The sequence below is a fragment of the Cuculus canorus genome, chromosome 14, assembly GCF_017976375.1.
Source record: "Cuculus canorus isolate bCucCan1 chromosome 14, bCucCan1.pri, whole genome shotgun sequence".
Lineage (NCBI taxonomy): Eukaryota > Metazoa > Chordata > Aves > Cuculiformes > Cuculidae > Cuculus > Cuculus canorus.
In genome coordinates, this window is record NC_071414.1 from 15492058 (window position 1) to 15515627 (window position 23570).

At 37.4% G+C, this 23570-nt stretch overlaps 1 protein-coding gene across 3 annotated transcripts in view; it reads right to left on the reverse strand.

Annotated features, from left to right (window-relative positions):
- Positions 1 to 1710: 1710 nt before the first annotated feature.
- CNOT6 (CCR4-NOT transcription complex subunit 6) overlaps positions 1711 to 23570 on the reverse strand; it is a 30221-nt gene continuing 8361 nt past the window's right edge. For 2 of the 3 annotated variants that reach the window (XM_054079540.1, XM_054079541.1), the window contains exons 2-12: positions 18869 to 18982; positions 16127 to 16313; positions 12594 to 12679; positions 11545 to 11649; positions 11385 to 11453; positions 9821 to 9978; positions 9159 to 9313; positions 8060 to 8214; positions 6873 to 7103; positions 5943 to 6145; positions 1711 to 5269 (exon numbers count right to left, since the gene is read on the reverse strand). In XM_054079540.1, coding sequence (XP_053935515.1) covers positions 5057 to 5269; positions 5943 to 6145; positions 6873 to 7103; positions 8060 to 8214; positions 9159 to 9313; positions 9821 to 9978; positions 11385 to 11453; positions 11545 to 11649; positions 12594 to 12679; positions 16127 to 16313; positions 18869 to 18980 — 1674 coding nt within the window. In that variant the 5' untranslated portion in view covers positions 18981 to 18982 and the 3' untranslated portion in view covers positions 1711 to 5056. The remainder of the gene's footprint in view (positions 5270 to 5942; positions 6146 to 6872; positions 7104 to 8059; positions 8215 to 9158; positions 9314 to 9820; positions 9979 to 11384; positions 11454 to 11544; positions 11650 to 12593; positions 12680 to 16126; positions 16314 to 18868; positions 18983 to 23570) is intronic. The other variant, XM_054079542.1, reaches the window with a different exon arrangement.

Sequence of the window (23570 nt, forward strand, 5' to 3'; positions counted from 1 at the left end):
TTACTTTACTGCAAATTAAGGAAAGATGAGTTTCCTCCTACCTGACTTTGGACCACAGGGCAGCAGCTGAACTCAGTCTTTTGTCTGAGTGAGAGATACCTTTTTCTGTATTCTCTCTGGACTGGACTCCAGCTTCTCCATTAATTTTGGCACAGCTTCCCTACAGAGATCTCCCAATACTTACACACCAGGTTAACAGCTATTAAGAGCTCAAATCCTCTGATTTGGAATCATGCAACAACTGTACTAATCTTAAGAGATAACATTAAGTTCACTAACTCCAGCAAGCAAATGCCCTACCCTAGAATGATTTTACCACCGAGGATGAAGGAGGTCATTTTTATTCCCATCATCACAGCTGAATTTATATAACCAATATTTAATTGGCATGGATGTTACCAAACCAACTGCTGCCACTGGAGAAGGTTCATTCCTGTGTCTGAATTCCCACAAATACTCTTTTAAGAACAACTCCACAAGCCCTGCTTTGTGCACGGCAAACTCAACTCCTTGGCACTCCAGGTGCCGTGCAGCCTGTGTTGCACACCCCATCTAGTGGCAGGACTGCAAATACAATAGTGGGAATTAAAATCTCACCTGTGTGATTGAACCAAAGAGAAATGACTACTGAAATCTGGAATGGACTCACCACTCCACTGGGGACTTATAGTTCCCTCAGGACAGCGAGTTTTACAGCTACAAACTGAGCACGCTGGGACACGTGGTATTTGTGGAAACACGGAGGTAGATCATTTCTTTCTAAGCAAAGCAGTGCCAACATACTGAACTAGGAAGGAAGAGGAACATACTAGGAAGCAAGGACTAGGTTCTACCGGACACAGACAATACCTGTGGACCCTGCCCTGCACAACTGGCTTTACCGACTTACTTGGGAAGGTCAGAAGATGGCTAGATAGGAATACATGGGGTTGAGATCAGCGTACAGGTTTCCCACAAACTCTGGAGGCATGACTAACCAGGTCTTCACTTTGCAATCCAAACTCAACTGATTCAAGTAGCTTTCTGGTCTGCAGATCTAAAAAGTCACAGGAGGAACAGGGATTATCACGCTTCTCGCACGCTTCCGTTTTGCCCTCAACAAGCTTCACTCACTTCGGCAAGTGCTGTAAGTGCAACTTTAAGAATTAAGTTAAAATATGAATTAGACTTCAAGAAGGTTTGAAACAGATATTGGATTTATTGGTCAGCTATGAGTAGGAAAATACATTGGTAAAGAAAAAGAAGACCCTGTATATAAATATAATACTAACTAGTTAAAATTTGACCAAGAAGAAAGTTCCACTGAAGAGAACAGTAAAAGCCCTTGTTTACCATCAGACCATATTCAGTTTCCCATTTATCTTATTGAAGAGCTGCCTATAGACAAATGCAACATTCTTTGAGCTTAGTGCAGATAATGTGCTGGTTTTTGTTACATGAATGGTAAACAAGAGTTAGTCCAGTGCATTACACATTATACAGAAGTACTGTGAATAAAGACTAAGATATTCTAATTTAGACACTACTTAAACATACCAAGACACTTAAGTGTTACAAATTTATGCAACCAAAAGAAAAGAATAGCAGTTAACATACTAAAAAAAATACTGTGTCTGGCTGGATGAAAAAGGCTTGCTACTTAAGCGGTTAACTGAATTATTTATTTTTTTTTTTTTTAAGTTTTACAGTGTAATTAGGTTTTTTTTTCTCCCCCCCCTAGTGGCGGTGTAATTATTTTGTCTTTCATACAGGTTTTTCTGTGGTCAAAAAAAGCAAACCATAAGCTATTTTCTAAGTCTGCTCTAAAAAACAGCTTGGGACATTTGCTGAATTTACATTAAAGCTGCAGACATACAATATTCTTAAAGTCAGTTTGTCAAATGCTGGCCAAATTCACCTTTTTTAAATCAGAACTGCTAACAGGACAAAATAATTACAACACACACCGACTTACATGCCCTTTCTCCCGCCTACTTGTGTTATGTTATAAGCAGTAACTCATGGTATTAGTCTCATACTCTAATCAATTCTTTTAGTTAAAGGTATATTTCAATTTACACTTTGACACCCAGAATTCTTGGTGAATGTAAATAAAACTAGACAAGACTGTACTTTAAGTGGAAAGAAGCCTGGTCTAACCTAAGCAAATCCTTTTAACCCCAAAGATGCTCTGTGACTTTTGCTGTATGTGCTTTTACAACAAGAACACTGAAGGTACATTATGGCAACGCCCAAAACCACCTCAAAAGAAAAATATTGTGAACAACCATTTCATGTTAAAAACTATGAAGCAAACATTTTGATTTTGTGAAGACATGGTTTATTGCCTTATTCTATGTTATAGCTGGAAATTGAGACTTTATAGTTAGATTTGTTTGACACAGGAATATATTTTCTTTGAAAGCTTACTTGACAAAGTTTCTCAGCTCTGGTTTAGTGCCAACTGGTCTTTCCCTATAATCAAAATATTTCTCCTCCCTTCAGCCCCCCAAGTCATAGCTGCAGTCCACTTAAAACCCAGTGAAGTCAAAGGAGTGTCTTCAATGTATTCAGTGGGTTTTCAATTGGAACCTGATGGGCTAGTATAAAAGCTGGAGGAAACGGTTCTTTAAATGGACCCTTAGTCTATAAAAGGTGAATAAGCAGGAACAGTTGTGTCTCCAAAAGCACAAGGGGCCGTATTTCACCATGCTGTCATAAATTCAAATATTTAAGACTAAGCAATACAGGAGAACACATATTGGATAAAGCTCAAACCTTTAGAATCTAACAAGTGCACTCAAGCTCCAGCATCTAATAAAGTAAATTATCCCCCTCTAAGAAATACAAAATGAGTAAGTGCTTCCCTTCCCCTTCTGTAAAGCTTTCTGGACTCATTACACAATCCAGATAATCAGAAAAGAAAAATAGTTCGCTCAGTCTGACGAGCTAAATTGGCTCATCCTCACTGGAAATTGTCATGATGTATATTACCAAGACATCATTAAGGAAACATGAGTAAACACCTTTTATTCACACTTTACAAAAAAAAACCAAAAAAACAAACAGAAAAAAATAACACTACGCATTAAGTCTACTACAGCAATACTACCAGCATTTCAATGTACTGATTATAAACTGGACAGGTTTGGTGTTTTCACAACTAAAACCAAAACAAAATAACCCCAAGAGATCAGGTCCCAGACAAGGATTCAAGATCAAAATTTCTCCTATTGAAATTAAGATGTACATTTTACCTAACCGAACCGTTCGCAGTTTTTACTTTCAGCTTAAAACAGAACGGTTTGAGCGCACTTATGTGCCGACTACTTTTCAATAAAATTTTGAATCAATATTACCAATCCACTCTTATATATAAAAATTCACAATATTTAGAAAGTTCTCTTAATGCTCAGTGTCCTTTTGCTTCCCTGCCCGCAGCTGAAACAAAAGCTGTTTAAGACCAAGCTCTCTATCTTCATTTTAGTTTTTTTTTTTTTATTTTATTTTACATTGATTATTCAAGTTGTTTTAGTTTAAGGAGATGATAAAGTCTCCCTTTTAGGATACAAAGAGACAAGTTAAATTTGTAAGCTGTTATATACTTGGCTTCATGACACAAATGGCACTGAGGGTACACTATAACTTTAGTCTTGCTTGACACTTTAAAATAAGACTTGGTCACTTTTTAAAAAAAAAATGATCTGAACAATTGTCTTTGGGACCTGTATTGAAAATGCATTTATTTTACACTGCTTCATCGATAGAAAATATAAGGGTAGGTTTTTTTCTTCAAGGAATTATACTTTCTGAAACTGAGGAACACACTTAAACGAAAGAGAATTCACATGATAGTAATTCTTAATGGGAAAAACAGCACTGTGCAATGACACTGAAAGAAGCAGTGCATGGGTATTAGAAGCTAGAAACTGTGTACCCATAACCTGAACATGTTCAAAAGTGTGATATTCAATGCTTCACAAAGGAAAAAAGATGCCACAGCTTATACAAAAGTATCTTCATAAAATTTTCACAAGTGTTAACATTATTTAAAAAAATAAAAGAGGATGCACAGGATCTCTCTGCATGCACAGGCAGTGCTAGTTGAGAACAAATTTAAGCAGGCACAGTGGAGATAGGACAACAATTTAAAACAGAAATGAAGAAGCTGTACACGAGTATCCCTAAAGTTTACTTCGAAAGTCAGAGATGAGAAAAATATCTGAGTGTATAGACATCAGCAATAACTTCCAATCCATACAGGTCTACTTATATTCACTGCTTAGCTTATCTGTTCCGTGAGAACCTTATGCTCTTCTCTTTTTAAATCAGAAACAGAATGCATTTAGTTCTCTGCGATATTAAGATTTTACAGGTTTAGATTTTAAAAGCAACGTTCTCATTGAACATAAAAAGTAGTATAAAAAGGGCTAACGAAACCCTAACAGTGCAAATCATTAGCAGAGAAAACCTGTGACAACCTCTTTTACAAGCTGGCCTTTATAACACATGAAAACAGATAAAAATTTAGCCTTAGTTTACAATACAATCATTTTCCAAATCTGATTTTTCTTTTTTTAAAGTACAAAATCTCATAAATCAGGTTTTCTGTTGTTCATATACAATCAATAAAGGCTAAATTGAAATTCTATATTTTACAAACAAGTCTGAAAAAGGAGGGAGTGAAGTACGGAAGAATGTTCTGTGGATGTTCCTACTGGCCTCAAAAAGTAGTGCTACAGATAACTGTGCAAAGAGAATATACTGTATAACAATTCCCTATTTCAAGGCATGAAAATGTCATGTTGGATAAAAGAAACAGGAAGGTTAATTGTAACGTATTAAAGAAAGGTGCAAACGCACCAATCGCTGTCAAAACAGTATACAAAGTATATTGGGCTCAGAATTGTGTCTGTTGATAGCACCTGGCTTTTACTATGTCTTTAGCAAATAATTAGATTTAAGATTAAGATTATTAAGAAAAAAAGAAATCCCTGTTGGCCATACCTCACTCCTCTATATTCAGATTTTACAATTGTACAAGTTAGATTGAGGTTGCCCTCTAAAATGTACTTGACTACCTCCTGCCAGGGAGATGGATTCCATTTACAGGAGGCAGGAAAGGCAGCAAAAGCTCCAGTTGTGCAAAAAGTGAGAAGTGGTCAGAAGGGATGAGTGGATGTGGACAACCACTTATATTGTTCTCTATTAACCAATGATGATCCAAAGGTCCAAGAATGCCAAGTATGTTTAGCTGAGGTTTAGAGTAGAAGATGTAGTCAATAATACCCTAAAGCAAGGAAAGAAATAAAATAGATTATTGGGATATATTCTTTATTTAAGCTACTGTTCCAAACAAAAGGCGAGCCCAGCATTACAAGCCACTGAAATGCTACCATTCCTTCTCCACAGCACATCATATAAAGGAAGCAGAAGTCTTAATCCCATGAGTTGCCCAATATAGATTAGGAAAACAAAAATTATCACTTCTGCTCTGTTTTGCGGGTTGTAATTTCCAGCCTCCTACAAAGCTTCAAATTACATTCCTCTGATTTTGAGGAGGAAAAGAACCATCTTTGCCTCCCCTGGGCAACGGAGCACAGAGCTTTCCAGCAGCAACATGGATTATCTCCTTGCAGTTGACAGCTTAAGTGCCTCTGATGTACTATTTTGTTTAGCTCGGAGTATTAAAATACAAAATCTGCTATTTACAGGGAAGGTTAACAGCACCCCAACTCTTGCAAATCCTCTGCAAGTTGCTAACGAGAAAAAAGAAAATTTGGTTTCTAGGAGACTGGTGTGTTGGCCACTCTAGTTCCCTATGTTTTAAATATAAATTTGGTGAATTTACTGTTAGCTATTCAAACGGATTAACTACTATGTTACAGAATTTCATGCAGCAAATCACATCAGTTACAACTTCAAAATGGAAAACTCTTCCAAAGCATCAGCCAAGTCCTTACCTTGAAGTCAAATGTGTAATTTGTATAAGGCATGAGACCGTTCTCATAGGCACTCTTCAACTTGAAACCATGTGTAATTCTTCCATTTGTTGTTCCATTTTTCCCATTACAGCTGAAGTTAGTAAGACTTTCATTGTATCTCAGTTCCTTAAAATCTTTGTGGTTTGTTTCCACTCCACCAGTGCTCAAGTACTCAACAACACCTATTAGGAGTGACACATACACACAAGAAGGTATTAATAAGCATTCAGCAGGTAAACGTGTGTAGATTACTTGAGTCATACGTGCAACCTTCTGTATTATAAAATCAAAACCATAACATTTATACAACAGTCAGCACTAGTTCTCATAAAATATTTCAAGACAATGTATATGTATATCAAGAGCAGATGTCACCCAGAACAAAGAGACATGCTCTGGTTAGAAAAAAACAGAAGGTTAATTAGGAACAGACTGAGTGGGAGGAAGATGAAAAACATGGAAGTAAAATTCTACCGATGCTAGGTAGGCAGCTTCCTCGTCTCTGTGCTCAAGGCTTGCCTTTCAATGTTCTTCAGCTAAAGTGTCGCAAAAAAGCCAAATTTTGTAACACTACTTCAGATAAAATTAACTTTGAAGACACTGCAAAGCCAAATTGGCAAGTTATTTCTGGAAGATATTTTCTTCCTTTCCTTCCTCTTGTTCTATGATAACAATGAAAATGCTCCTGAGACCAGACACTGCACTGCTGAATAGGCAGTACGGTCACTCACAAAAGAAACAGTTCTGACTTTTCTATTTCTCCTATTTTCTTAGTACCTTTAGAGCTTACGATATCAAACAACGTATTCTCAAAGTTGAAAACTCCTTTAAGAAAGCGAGACCTTAAATTTTGAGTTGTTACACACTTGAAAAAGCCTTAAAAAAAAAAAAAAGATATAGAACTCTTACCAGAGTCTGGCAGAGAATTGAGATCTGCACACAGTACAAGTGGAATGGTTCCAAGTTCTCCCGAAACACCAGGTTTGAGACTACGAGAAGCTTTATCAATAATGTTCTTCACCTCGGACAGGAACATCATAGTCTGAACCAGCTTCACATCAGAATAATCTGGGTCCCAATGCATATGTGCATTAGCTACAAGAACTAGCTGCTTTTCCATCCCAAGATGTGGCTTTCCAGCTAGAATTTAAAATCAGTTATTTACCTTACATGTTCAGCAACAATGAACGCTACTATTAAGTATGATGTTTGAGGGGAGGAAAAAAAGAAATAAAATAGTAGTATACCCTTGAAGAGGGTTAATATCATTTAGTTTAAAATGCTCTGAAAACTCCTTTTACACCTAACAAGTGTTTTAGTTGATATAAAGCATTCTGACTAATTGTGCTTAACATTCAAGACCACCAGACTATCCTGCTACAGGTAACACATACAGATTTAAGAATACTGTGAAGTACCATAAACAACAGATAATCCTAATTACAGGAAAACAGGGTAGTTCTGAAAAATTAGAACAGTTTTCCTCACGTTGTGATGGCAAACGGGCACTGCTCCGATCTTGTTAGGCAACGTGCTCTGAATTTCAAGTAATTCACATAAGTTACCTCTCTTGCTAGAATTGCTTCATAAGAGGTTCATTTGTTGGAATCCAAATTAATAAAATATCTTTTGGATAAACATAACACAGGCTGAGTAGGTACCCACTGCGATACTTAAAAAGCCAATTTACATTTCCTAAATTAAGAATGACAGGGCAGAACAAGGAGGTTGTATGAGCAGCAGAGTGAAGAAAATAACAAGCTAAACTGATGCAGATCCATGACCCAGGAATACGTGACTAACACCAACTGATTCTTTGATACTTGTACAAAACTCCAAGCAAAAGCATCACTCAAAACCAGGTCTTTATATTTTTTTTCATGCAAAAAGGTATAAGCAGGAAAAAAAAAAATAAAATCACCTAAGCAATAAGGCTTTTCCCCAAATCCTCTTTGGAATTAAATTTGTCTAAGCATACAATGTGCAAAGTTACCCTCCTCCACAGAAACTAGTCCCTCTGATTTACTATAACAAAGGTCAACTTTTTAATTTCCAAAACATAATCTATTAAAAAAACTTAAGTAAATAGCACTTACATGACATTTCTATCAATTCCTTTCGCAGTTCTAACAATACAGCAACTCCAATGTTATCTTTTGTCATAACTCTATTCAGCATAGCTTCCGAACCTTCCGAGTTTGCCATAGCTAGTTGATTGAACTCAACAGTATGTTTTTGAACCAAAGTAAATCTGAAAGAGAACCATCACATGTTTTTTTCCAGCAGCTAGACACAAAAGGAATAATTCTCCTTATAATTAAAGCTCAAACAGATTTATCATGAGAAAAATCTCCGCCAATCACATAATTTAATAAGCTAAGCTGAAAGGCTAGCTTTCCCAGCAATTTTTAGGCATTTTCTACTAAATTATTTTCAATTAAAAGATTTGTGTGAGAGAGAGAGAAAGAAAAAGAGAAACACTACAGAAAAGGAGTGCTTGTTTCCAGTTCTGCACTGCTTTCTAGTTCCAAGATGCGTGTTCAATACAGGGCGACTGATTTTTTCCAAGCCAAACAGTATCAAACCTGGCACCTGCATTTACTTGTGGACACAAAGAAATGAAAGCAGGAGGAAGGGAAGTTATTACTCTCATACCCAAGCAGTTGTACCAGAACAACATGACACAAGCAGGAAGCGCTCTTAAATCAGCTCTTAAATAACAGTTTTTTTCAGAAGTGAACAGTGATATTAAGTGCCTTGCTTTTTTGCTTTATCAGAACGCTAATGTATCAAAAATCAACATCATATGAGGGCTTATTTCAGCACTTTTGGAGATAATCAATTCCTTTACTCAAAAAAAGGCAAGAGAATAAGACTATTATTTCATTTTTCATCATTAACACCTAATGCATAGGATGGACACACTCAACAATTGAAGTAAAATCTAGTCAAATTCTAACCTGCATTGCTGTAACAGAATGGAACTTCAACTTAAACGTTCAAGATGATTTCTTCTATTGCCGTTTATGCACAGACACAGATTACTCTTTCCAACGACAGGATGCTCTACACGAAACACCGATTGGCTACAAAAAGGGTGACTAATGCCAAACTGTTTGAGCTATAGCCTGACCTGAGAAATTACGTCAGAGGAAGTAAGACAAAATAGAAAGCTTTGCAAAACACACTACTTACTTTTCTGTTTTGAAAAATATTGCACAACCATCAACATGTTTTCTTTCCTGTTCTGACATTGTCCTAGCTCTAGATTTTGGACTGAAGAATCCATTGTAGCCACGTTCTTTCAATTCTACCAGGAAAAAACTGTAGTACTGCTCCGTTTCAACCTCCTATAAAGTTGTAAGACAGCACAGCGTGAATGTACTATCAGCAAAATACAGAAGACATAGTATTTAGACTCTTCAGAAGTGTAAATCACTTTCAAATTAGATTTAAGGGGAAAAAAAAAAAGAATTAAGTACATCAGAGAATGCAACTTTGAGAGCAATATCCCTATTTTAAGAAAATATAAATTAATTTCTGTAATCCCCAGAGTTATGATTATCTCAAGCCTTTTATTTGAAAATGTGTCAATTATAGCCCCACATACACACACAGGCACAAAGACACCCCCACGTACATGCCTTTGATCAGCAGCTGCTGGTTCACATTCCAACTGTGTGGGATGAAAAGCATTCTTTTGATGTCAAGCAACAAATAATGTTCTAAACACCACTTCTCTTTTCTTTTGTTTTTAGAAGACTTTGAAAACAGACCATTTACCCTAAATATAGTTAATGCAGAGAAACCAGCACATGGGACTATAAAAGGAAAATAAATAGTAGTGTATCTTTTACCTGAAGACTTATGATGTCAGCATTGCAACTCAGGATTTCCTGCATAATGGCTTTTTTTCTGTATTCCCAGTTCAGTGCCCAAGATGGACAATAGCCATACAGCTGCCGAGTAGCATATTTATCACAGAGTACGTTGTAACACATGACAGAAAACAAGGCTGCAGAACAGTAATTTTACTTACACACTGATATATTAAACAATAAAAAAATATATATACAATTATGTTCTTCTCTTTTGTCTTCTACAAATTTAGCATTTCATGCTTTGCTTGCTGCAACCAAAACAGTGCACATATCCATACTAAAAAAAAAAAAAATTAGTCCTTCTATGAAGAAGTTTGGACCTAGGGCAGCTGTCTTCTAGCATTTAATTAGAAAACAAAACCCAAGCTCCCCCTCTTTTTGTTTAATGCAGTAAAACAGCATAAAGTACACTTGTCTACTAAGTGGTGCTCTGTTGTGAAAACCAAAACCTAAGGTAAGTGTATATGAACACTCAGACTTGCTAGCTATACAGAGGTTCGAAAACTCTTCAAATAGACTGTTTAAAATCTACCTTATTAACGCCAAAAACTTACAATAGATCCATCACCAGGGTAAGGATCCCTTTGGACAATGAAAAAGTATAGGTAAACACCCAAATGTTTCCACCTTAAAAATTTGCTATTCGGGTATAATGACAAGAAATAGCTACTCTCTGTATGAATTTGGAACAGGAGTGATAATGGGACAGTTTGGCACAACTTGACAGGTAATACAGCAGCATGGATTTGGGGTTTTGTTTTGTTGGGGTTTTTTTGTTTGTTTTCAAACAGCCCTAAGGAATTTGCCATACAACAATAAGATACGCAGAGGCGTACTGGGAGCTCCTCTCAAATACTGAGTACAATTCAGGTAAAAGGAAAGACAGCTGCTTGAAGATTTAGCAAATCTCAGTCAATCTCAGGCTGACTGGGGGTCAAAACTCAGTATTTTGAAAATAAATAGGTGACAGCAAAAGACAATCTGAATTAACACTGTCATTTTTGAAGCAACCATCTCAATAGGGGAAGAAATGTACATCAGTCCTAAAACAGAGGATGCTGCAGTAACTGAGAAATACACTAAGATTTTTGGTATGCAGGTAAATAGAAAAGGCTGTATTTTAGACAATTCATGCAGAAATAATGAGTAAACAATTAAACATGACCTGAATCCCAACAGCAAGAGAAGTGCTGAGTCAAAGATGATATAACGGTTACTTCAAAGAAAAATTGGACATTTTTTGGAAATTATGGTTATGTTCTTCCATTTTTTTATTCTTCAACAAATGTTCAATGAAGCCTGTTATAATTCAACTATTTAACTAATTGCGGACAGCAGTTTCAATTCCTGTGAGAAGGATGTTAATTAAAAAGAAACTACTTTAGAATAAAAGATCGGTAAACCTCCAACTGCGATCGAACTACTTCAGCAGGCTGGTCAGCACTGCACAGATGATTGGTTAACTTAAGCAATAAAATACTATCCACAGATACTAAAGCTCCACAGCTTTTTCAAAAGCAAAAGAGAAGTGTTACAGTACCTGTTGGTCTTGTACGGTCTGGTTCCTGCAACATAATCCATGATCTTGGTGGTGGTTGTTCTGTTGAAACTATGGGAAGATTTTAAAGTAGAGATACAACAAGTGATAATCACATTTATTTTACGCAACAGAAATATCTGTTTTAAGAATGATCACTTACTTCTTTTTGCAGTACCTGCCAAATTATCAAGCAAATAGTTCAGTAGCCTTCGCGTCCCATCTGGTTCCTGATAAAGGTTCAGAATATCCTGTGTAAGTGGATTTCCTGCAAACATTTACAGAAACATTGAATAAAATATATCGAGCCGCTACGAACTTACATATCAGTGTTTAAAGTCGGCATCTCTGAGAAAAGATACTGCATCTAATATGAACAACTTGGAGGTTTCACATCTTGGCTCTTTTCAATACAGCAAAACACTGGATGTGAACAGCTCTAGTGAAGTTAGCTACATTCCCTCTGGCATCTGTCTTTGGACTGGTCGCCCCAAGGGTGGCCACTGAATCTGACAGCAGTGAAGAACTGGCAGGGTACAACACACGAGCAGAGCTGTCAAGCCCAAACACAGAAGCCACCTCTACTTGTTTTACTCAATGCAAGTGAAACATCCACCATCTGCTAAATGCATAAGCAGACTGTAAAAGTTTTCATAGACAATGGACATGACAATTACCCAGTTTTAAGGCAGAGAAAAGCAGACTTTTGAGACTTAACAGTGCTTAAAAGTATTGCTTTACTCAGTGCTCCTGAATTTGTGCTACAGCTTCACCCAGGTGAGCAACTTATAGCAGGATCCATACAGTTCAGAGAAAAGAAAAATAAGGAATAAAGATTTAAATTGCTGTTGCATAAACAGTGCAGTCCTTAAAGTCATACAAAGCATGTTCCCTTTTGGTTAGAGTTGAATACCTAGAGTCAACTGCAGATCATCTCTTAGTTAAAAGCAGCACTGTATTCAACCCCTATGCAAGCACCAAAAAAGCTTCCTCTTGCTCTGCAGAAAGAGAAGCGAATCTCTTTATATGTGGTGCCCTTCAAACTAGTACCTTCTAAAATAATCCCCAAATAACAGTACTTATAAATATGGATAAGTAGCTACATCTGGGATTACCATCCAGTAACATTTCATGAACCAGCAGTCTATAGCCATTACATCTTGGAAGCAATATCATTAAACAAGCGTGGATACCAAGAAAAAGTAGCAATACCTTTCAGACCCAAAGTCTGTAACTGGAACAGTTTTCCCAGCTCAAAAGGTAAAACTCGTAACAGGTTGTTATTTAAATGTAGTTCCCTGTAGACAGAGCAAGAATCATAAAAGGCTGAAAACAGACTGATGTTTGCCTTTAGTATGAGAAATTTAACTAAAAGAGAAACAATATACTAGCAAACCACAACACTGAAAAACTCTAAGCAGCAATAGTTAGGGAAATCCCAAGTTAATCAAATGCGCACATAGACAAAATACATATAAAACTGAAGTATAGAGGAAAGTAGTTGTTTGGCAAGTTCATCTTAAAAAGTCAGATTTTGTGAATATTAACAATAATTAGATACTTCTATAACTACAAGTGATGAAGCAATAACAGCTCAGGCAAACCAGATCTTGAAACAGTTTGGCTATGATTAAAGGCCAAACAAAGGCCAATTATACCCCAGAAAACAAAAAAACCAAAATAGCCAGGACAATTAAAGCTATCACATTACCGTCTGAAAGTAATTTACAGTAGTAACTCTCTGTTGTTTTCATAACTTCAGTGTTAAAAAAAAAAGATTTGCTTTTACACTTACAAAAACAATATACAGACAGGAACAGAATTCTTGTCCTGAATTATGATATCCCAGAGAAAAGAGAGACTTAAACAGAAAGGAAACCTGGATGCCAAGAGTTACCTTAGTTGTTTTAGCTTCTGTAAGGCAGCATTCGAAGCTAAGAGACAATTCTTTCAGCCTCCCATTTCAAAAGGAGGCTCTGCCTGTCCCTTCCCTAACAAGGACTTCCCGAGAACTTCTCTGTTTCCATGGAGCAGTGAAAGATGATACAGGAGAGAACTTTCTTTTAAATACACTGGGTAATGTAGAAATGTCAAGTTATCGCTCAATTGATTGCCAGAACATATCACATCAACTATTCTTTTCGGTATGGCTTTTTTTCCAAAATCCCATAAACAAAAGCAAACATTTTAGAGAACACCGAAGCCCACTATGCCCCTTCTAGGGTTTCTAACCATGAATGAGGCATATGGCAGGCAGAAGAGAGGATGGTGGGGGGTAGAGAAAAAAATAAATCAACATCTCCACTAGTTCTCAGCACTTCCACAGGTATTTGAGATTTAAAACACTATGATTAATAGGGATTATATCTATATGACACTATAAAGCTAATAGTTTATTCTTTAAGAAGCAACATTTTCTCTAAGAGGTTTTCAAAGCACTGCTGAATTCTAAAAAAAGTTACATATGAATTGCAAAGAAATACATTAAATTATTCCAGAGGAAAAACACTGAGCTGGGAGACAGACATAGTAGTAGGTATCATTACATTCTCAGATGAAAGAATTATTTTCTCTAATGATCCTTGCCTCCACAGAACTTGCCCCCTTACAGCAAAGGGGATCACAGCAAATCCCACAAGTTCTTTGAAGCATATCAAGAGAATCTGTTTTACAGCTGAGCTTTCCAAGATAAGATGCTACAGTGTTTATTTTTGCCCCTCTTTCCACAAAGATCAGAAATCTTACTGCTCTGACACCTCTTTCTTCAAGTACTTGCAGAAAAAAGGGAGATGCAAGGAGCCTTAGGTGAGCTTTGCCATACAGACCAAACCCAGAGCTCCAGATGTGGGAGCTAGAAGAGCTGCTATCAATTCCCAAGTGTGAGAGCACAAATTTTTCCTGTGGTTCAGGATACCAGCCACATCCAGTGCTGAATTCCCATTACCTGGAACAACTACCCAGAAGCTGTGCAAAGTGTCTGCAGAAAGAGCAGTCTAAAACAAAGTCCAGCACAGCGGAGACCTGCGGAGTGCTATCACACAGGATGCACTTATATTTTCTCACTTTCACCCCAGGGAAAAGAAATCATGGATCAGCTGCAATTACTGAGGACAGAAAGCATAGTGGGTTGAGGCATTAACTTTTCACATCTAGAGATCTGGATGCAAGTGCTACATTTAGATCACAAATAGAAAACCAGTGCAATCCTAGACCATAGCTCCACGCCTCACGCTCACGAGATTTAGCTTTCTCTGCTCAGAGAAGACTTAAGACTTGGGAGACTAAAGCTTCGTAGAATCTGCCAGAATAAATTGGGAGAAGTATCGGGAAGGAGGCATCTCTTTTGATGCTACTGATAACTACATACTGCTAAGCTAACTGCACACCACGATTATGTTTACAGCAATATTTTAAAAGGAAAAATGGAAAAAGGAAAGTTTAAAAGGACTGATGAAAAGACTGAGAATGTTCCAGTAAATTTAGAAATGCTAATTCACAATAACCAAGGAGTGGATAAAGGAGGGAAGAAACCTGTTGCTAATAACAGCTTTTAATTGAACTACTAACACAAAGCTTTCTTTAGTACAGATCACTTCACAGCTGAAAACGACCATGCAACACACCATGGAACAGAACTGCCAATTATGCTGTAAAAAGCAAGGTCCCTTTGCTCGGCCTCCAAGGTTGAGACTTTAACTGCTTTGGAATTTGAGCTTTTAGTACCAATTTAATCAGCTAGTTTAATCCTCCCCAGCAGAGTGGACTTTTCTAAAGTAGAAGAAAACGCAATGACTCATATTTCTATGCGCAAACTTGCTTTGAGTCCAGTTTCATTAAAGCAGCACTGGCATTCTCTATTGTCTTCTTCTCCTAGTAACTTTTGGACTCTCTATGCTGGATTTGAGGCATTCTTAAATGTCTTCAAAATTAAAAGCAATGAAAGCGAAGATAAGGCTTTTCTTTCGCATGAGGGACAAAAGAATGTTGCCTGTAAATATGTACTGTTTTATAAATCATTTTCATATTTACATAACAGTGCTTTTACAAAGTTAAAAGCTGTAGCCTTAATTATAATCTAAATAAGCATCACTACTCATTTTTTGCTTCCAAAAGGAGGTACATGCAAATTTTGCACACCTTTGCATTGCAAAATTGAGGGGAAAAAGGTGCATTTAGAAGAGTTTTTTTCTCCTTCCCAGTTTGCACTGGAATGCAGTTACATGATAGCAAAGGTGGGAAGAAGATACTAGACAAGTTGCAGTTGCTATAAAGAAAATAAGAACTACTGCTAAGAATAATTACTAAACACTACATAATGAGGAAAAAACTGTGGTTAACACGATTATGAATGTTTAATCTGACCTTTTTCTTACCTTACACTATGTGTTAGAAGCAATTTTTTGTGTATCAGTATTTGTTAAGAGAAAAATACCAAGAAGATTTGTAAGACAGAACGCAAAGAGATGAGTAAGAAAGGAAACCCGACTAGGAAAAATATAAACCGGGTGATTATTATCAACCTGACACTTCTGAAGCTCATTCTGTACTGTCAGATATCAGAGCAGGAGATCACAGAAAAGCCAGCATCGCTATAGTTACACATACCATACCAAGTACTCAGGGAGACAGACAAAGAAGAGGGAATTTATGTATGCTTTTTGTTTACTAGAATGTAGAAAATATGCTAAATTTTAAATATACGAAGATAATAAAAGAACAATTAACTCCTGTTAAAATTCGCATACCTGAGTGACACCATGTTACCGAGCTCAGCTGGTAAACTGCGGATTTTATTAGAGGACAGGTCCAGATATACCAGATTGTGAAGCTTGGCAATGTCTGAAGGAATACGGGATAAGGAATTGTCACTGAGATACAAAGCTGTCAAATGGGTCAGCGTCCACAACGACGAACTTAAGCTTCTCACTTTCCCTGCGGAAGGAAGGTACAAAAGAGAATAGAACATTTATAAAATCTAGGCATAGCAATAATCACACACTCTGTAGATGTGTAAGGGAAGGAGGCTTCAGGCATTGTTTTGTTTGGGTTTATTTGTTTTTGGGGGGTTTTTTTTGGTGGGTTTTTTTTTTTTTTTTTACGAGCTGTTTTATTTTATTCAATGAAAATTTCATTAATCACTGCTTCTGTAGAGGAAAATAAATACAGCAATGCATACGAGAATGTAAGCTGTTGTCAGGAAGGCTTAAATTGTTTCTTTCCAATCCATACTTAAGGTTTAAACAACAGTCCTTCTCAAGTTCCACACAAAACAAGACACACTAACTGACCAGGTATTTGATAATTAACATAGGCGTAAGAAACAGATTTTTTTTTTTCAATTACAGTTTACATTTGGGGTGAAAGATGCTTCTTTGGTTTGCCCTTTATTTCTGTGCAACATCTTTCAAACCAAACTTCTTTATTTTGTGGCATTAATCCAGTCAAGAACAGATAGAAACACTATATTTAGGGTGACTAAAATGCTTAGTTGAGAACATGGATTTCCATCTAGCATTCAACTAAAAGCTGCATACACTATTGATATTTTTAAAAAATGGTATGATTTTTATATAAACTGAAGGGTGGAAACATGATCTGTGTGACAGAATCACGATTTTTATATTGGTGCATGCAAGGAATGCGAGATATCATCAGAAGGTCTCAAAACATTTCTTCCCTCCAGGATTCTCCCTTCCCCATCCAAGAATGGCTACTTTTCAATTTACAGAAGTCATCTCACTGCACCAAAAGCATTCGAAGAGTACAAACACCAGTTTCTCCAAGGCAAAGAGTTACTTGCAACAGCCTTTAAAAACACCCACTGTGACTCACCAATATTAACTACAGTCTGGTTAATATTATACCAACATACACACATTATAATTCCTTTCCTTAAAAGATTTTCTTCAAAATAAAAGTCATATTTAGCACCTGGGGAAAGCTACATTGATACATGTGTATCTGGGACTTAGTCCCTGGTAACAAAAGGTTTAACACAGGTATCATTTCCAGTGAGCTATAAAAGAGAGCGAGTGGCTTAAAAAAGCCTGCAGTGAAAAAGCTCAGTGATTTAAATGAAAAGAGTTAAAACACTCTGTATTAGATGCCCAAGTATTTTGCAAAGAGAAGACAGCATTAACATCAATGAAGCAAAAATATTGTCAGATTTCATTTTGCAAGGCAAATGCTAACATTTCTTAGAGGATTCATGCTACTGTAATGCTCATTAACAAATCTTTTGAAAGATTTTAAACACAAATCAATACTACTTTGCATTTTTTAAAATTGAATTAACACCTCTTCACACAAACCCTCTGCCCCCAACGCAAACAGGTGACTGCGATCAAAGAAACCCTCGTAGCCAAAAGGATTTCCAATCAACATGACTGATCCACCTTCTTCACTACCTGCACCTCTCTTGGCTGGAATCAGTCTATAGTGAGATTACTGGGCATGAAAGCAAAGAGCCATCACTTAATGCATTTCCTTATGCAGAAGCAGCAGATGTCCAAGTGAATATCCAAGCCTAATGCTGATATATAATGCTGATTCCTAGAGCAGCATTTAACTAGGTTTCTGAATCTGTAACCTTCAAGTAAAGAATGCTGTTCACATGTTAAGGCACATGGCACTTGAAGCAAAGGACGGATTCAATGATCGGGATGGTAAGACTCTTCACAATTCAAAGAGCTCTATTTGTATTCCTCTTTCCACAAATTTCTCTATTGGGCAGTTATTTAGAAGTTGCAAAAATTGCTGTGTGGTATTTCTAAAGAACCTTAAAGCAAAGTTTCAGACTAAATATAAATCATCACAAAATACTTCTAAATTCTTAAAATATTTGCTTGAATTTCCTTGCAAACACACTTTATGCAGCAAAATCAGGATTTGCTCTGCAAACTGAGAGACTGATGTCCCACATCATCTGGAACTGATGTTTATGGATTCTGAGCTTTATCTTATTTTCAGGAAGAGAATCAAAGTCAAACAGTATCTCAAAACTAGCGCAGTTCTCAGAGGATATTTTTGATTTTTAATTTTTTTTAAAAAATCTGAAGAACAGAGCAAAGATTTACAACTGCTTTTAATCTGAAAGCTGCTGCTTCAATAGAAACTAGGCTGTCACGGGTAATAAAACATTGTTGTTACAGTATTTGAATTAACAGCATGTCTACACATCACCCTCAACTTCACCCTTTTCGCTCTGACAAATCACATCTTAAATCCACGCTTTCACCCACCACATCTTCTTAAGACACGGAAGTCACATCTTCCCAACTATGCCCCATCTACCCCAACTTACCTCTCCTACAGCTCCCTACATTATCCCAACCCAAAGTCTTCCCCCGACACACCCAAAGGCTGGCAGCTGCTCTGTCAGTGTGCTGCCTCACTTCAGTGCAGGGAACTCCACCCTAGACTTCTTGTCCAAGCCCGTGATGCGTAGGCTACCCTTAACTTGCAATGACCATTCCTCAGTTTCTTACCGCTTATTTCCAACTCTGCCCAGTGCGACTTCTTTCCATTGGCTGCTTCCTCTGAGGACATAATTGTGTACATCCTCCGTGGATCAGGTGGATCGTACTTTTCCTTGGGCATTCCTGTTGAGATAAAAGGACAATGAATTAAGATACTGTATACTGAGAACTATTTAAAAGGTAATTCCTGTTTCAGTTAAATTTCGTACTGTGTTTGCTCCAAATACTTTTCAAAACTTCAGATAAAGATAACCCGTGCCCATTTACTAACTCCACCGAGTGGGGAAGACTGGTATAGAACACAGATTCCATGCTCCTAGAATGGCAAACGACACTTTCCACCCAAAAATTTTACAAAATCTGTAAATCGACATAAACATTGTGTCCTGCTATCTTTCATCCTAATGCTCCTGGTTCTTCAACAACGCAACTTCAAAAACTGATGATGACTGCTGCTGGATTCACCCTCAATACAAACTACAAAGAAAACAGTTGCCAATAACCTTGACTACTTATCAGTTCCAGATTTACTGCAATTCTCAAATTTTCACACAATTCAACACCCAAGAAATGAATTATGGTTTCAAAAAAGATCCTTAATACCTTATGTCTGCAAATGACAGCTTTCAATCCAACCCTCATTCCACTCTTCTCTGTCTGAAAATACTGTACCTGAGGTAGTCATTTCTATTGCTTTCTTCAGTCAAGTGTTTAACACTGAAATTTAATTCCATTTCTTTCACTCTCTTTTACGTCATTCCTGATAGCATTTTTCAAGTTTGTCTCTTTTTACCATACCCAACCATGGATCTCAAGAGAGAGGTGGCAAAAATTCCTCACAAAAAAAGATTCCTTCCAATATAATTTGCACTTATCAGAAGTAAGAGTAATGTTTTTTGCATTGCCCTAGACACATCTAAGAGCTTTTATGGTAAAGATATCACCACTTTCAGCTGCCACATCCACGTACATACAAAAAGGCACAAGCAACAAACTATAAAAATTACAAAAAATAAATTAAATAATGCTGGATCAAGTTACATTTACAAATACATTACAATCAATATTATGCAATTATTAATCAAAATACATTAGAGCAATATGATAATACTACCCAAAAACACTCAAGAAAGAAAAAGCTATCCTGGTCAAAATCATGATTGCACCTACTTACCAGGTCTTTTAAGTATTTTCAATTTTTTTATATCCCTAGACAAAGTATATACATCAAAAAAGTGTTGTATATAGAGAATAAAAAAAAGGAATATCTATTAGCAAACCAGACTATCAACCAGACTGCCTATCTGCTTTTTTGAATTTACTAGAAAATGTTTACTCTGCATGTTAAAAAAAACCCAACAGAATCCCCCTAAAACTTTCAGCTAATTATGTATTATAATTAAAATAAAGCTTCTCATCACATGTTTACTAAAAAACAACAGCTCTTTTACTAGTTCACACTCCTCCTTCCCTTTCCCACTCCCACTACTAGTCAAGAACAGACTTCTGCATTGAAAAGAAATTCCCCTTTAAAAAGTGAATTGTGGGTAAAAGGATATTATAAATAGCACCTGGGTGGAGCTCTTTAAAGAATGAAGGCACTTGAGTACCTAGGGTACTGGAATCACCAACTATAAGACCTTCTTCTTCAAACTTAGCTAATTAGAGGAGATAAGACTGGATAATAATGACTAAAAAGGTAAAATGTAACTCCTTTCTACAACAAATAAGCAACTACTGCAAAACATATAGCAAAGTAATGCACAAGGCACTTCTGCTGAAATGGCTATGTAGAATTATCTATAATTCACAAAGACCAACGCCACATAGGAATGCTCCAGTTTTTCACGAAGCATTTACCTCTCTCAGTCATTCGATGCTTTTTCTTCCTGCAGCTCCCTGAATTAATAAATATGTTCCAATTTTTCAAGAAATGAAGCAGGTATACTAAAGGCAGGAATCTCATTCAGTACAAATGTTCCCCAGAGCACACTCAATCACATGCACTAATTAACAGGCTTGCTGGTACCAGCAGCATATCGCTCCCCGCTACCAGAAGAGGATGACATACTTCTCCAGTGGGTTTTGTTAATGTGCACTAAAACAATTAGAGATTTAAGAATCTGAGGTTATTTTAACACTGGGTCTTGGTGACCCTGCACTCCTGGTCCATCCCTGGCACTACTCTCCCTCTCATTACAGCTCCTGCTCTTGATGGTTTTTCTTTTCTCACTGCTGCACTTCACAGTGGGTGATCCTCTACTGTTTGGGATTACCAGGAGCACAAAAAAAAAAAAGCAGCAAATGCTCTTGAGACTCAGGGCTGAAAGGGCTGCTGATGACCAAGAGCATCGGCCACACCAAGTGTAAGTGCAGCTTTATCTACAAGGTAGAGCTCGAGATTTCTCAGGATCTGACTACAGCAAGAATAAATTTGGGTCATATTTATAGGCCATAATAAAACACAAGTGCAACACAACACCTTGAATTGCATTTCAAAGCTTCACAGTATGGAGCAGTTCAAGAAAATCAGTGTCTTCTACAAATCACTCTCTCCACCTCCCCAAATCCAAATTTAGAGCCTACTGAGCTGCTAGAGTTAACTGTGAAAGCTAAGGTAAATGTGCGATTAGGCAATAAGCAATTTTATGTAACAGCCATAAAATGATGTTGAACAACCTTAAAACCATCGATAATTGCAGCTTTAAGCTATCATGATGATCATTTTTAGAAGAGTTTACACCATCTGCAACTGTCAGTTGCACCAACACAGATGGTGGAAAACACCACTGAGCTCTGGGCTGTTACCACATGCAGTAAGGTAAAGGAGAAAATCCTTATAAACAACAAGGCAACGTATATGCCTGCAACACACCCCTGACCACAGAGATTTAATGAAGAGGACATTAAAATATGTCTGAATGCAAATGAAATTGTTTAATATCTTGTGCCAGGTTATTAATATTGTTATTTAAATAGTTGTAAAAACAGAAGACCTTGGAAGTTCAAAAAGAGCAGGGCAGCCTATTCCCACCCCAGGTCACTGGGTCCCAACACAGAATTAACGCCCCTTATCCCAAAGAAACTCAGCAACACAAGGACAATGAGGTCAACAGTGCAAGGAGTCTGACACAGGGAATTAGATCTCATGTCTTCAGTATGGACACAGTTTTAAGCAGAGTTTTGCAGAGGGTACAGTGAAAAAGGTGGTGGGACAGTGTAAGGGAGAGCAGGGACAGATGAAACCCTTCAGGGAAAGGTGCAGGTCACAGATGATGAGGATCAGGAAGAGAGGAAGAAAAAACCTGACAGCTGTCAAGCCAAAGGAGGGCAACCTGTTAGAACAAGAGCTGACAAAGTTGGCTCATACAGCAGGTAGATATGATGGAGCACCGGCTTTGGATTCACTTCAGAACATCCTGCTAAAGACAAAAGCCAAATGTTCCCAGGTTGCAGTGCACCTGTACTGATTGCTGCCTGTCTCTCCAGATTAAAGCAATGAGTGCAGTCAGGTGAGGTCATGAACAGCCAGGCTAGGAGCTCGTTTAGAGAGCTGTCTTGGAAAAGAGATGGCGTGATTACCAGCAACGCTGCAAGCCGATGTGCTACAATATGGAACTGCTGCTGCTTTGCTCCAGAGGAGCACTCCCAGCTGCAGCACCAGTGCCACTGCAAGAATGGTGCTGGGAGGAGCTGGGAGCCTACAAAAGGAGGAGTTGGAGAGCTGCCTGAAGGCCAGGTCACTTCAGCCACACTACCTAAGGCAGAAGAATGAAGACAGTTCAGACCATTACCCAATGTAAGTTAAGAAGTTAGAACTTACAAGACAATTTAAGTCATTTTCTATTTATAAATGCAGCACAGCATTAATTATCAAAACAATAACTCTGCACTGCTGAAAATTAGCAGGATAGAACACAATCTGCAGTACTTCCTATGAATTATAAACCATTAAGTTGCTTAAAATTTTAACAAGAAAATGATAGCACATATGAGATGTGGGTTTTCTTCTCCAAACCTTAATACTGGAAGCTCACATCAGACCACTCCTTTGTCACCTTGTACCTTTAACCTCAAACCTCTTTTCGATGTAATCCAAAATTTCATTTAATTTTGGATTTGGAAAGCCATTTGGAAAATGGGTTCCAATGACTTTCCCCACAAATATCTGTCAACTTAAGAAACACTTATATGTCTTGAATTCAAAGTTTATTTAGGATCCTCCTTGCCTCCCACCACCACTTGCGCTGTGGTTTTATAATGCATGAAGCAGAACTAAGCTGGTCGGCCTGCTGCAGTTCCTTCCTCCCCAGGACCATGTATTTCCACTTCATTCTTGCATCAGCACTGACTTTTGTGTGATAACAAAAGGAGCTGGTTAAAAGAATTAAACTGCCTGAAAGCTAAGGAGGAGGAGGGCAAAAAACACATTTGAGGGAGCCTAGCTTCCTGTATTATTATTCCTGTACAGCAGTAATGTATGTGTGGATTTGCAGCACAGCTGCTTATGGGACTGAAATCAGGACAACAACATAATTGTCCTTCTGGCCACACCTCCCCGAAATCTCTTATCACACAGCAGGAAGCAAAATCTTGCTTGCAGCTACCTTCACCCATGCATCAGTTAAATAGTAACACTGAACAAAGTCTGAAATCCTAACTGAAGGCAAAGTACGCAGCTTTTTAGATAGCTTAAAGTTGCAGCACTTCT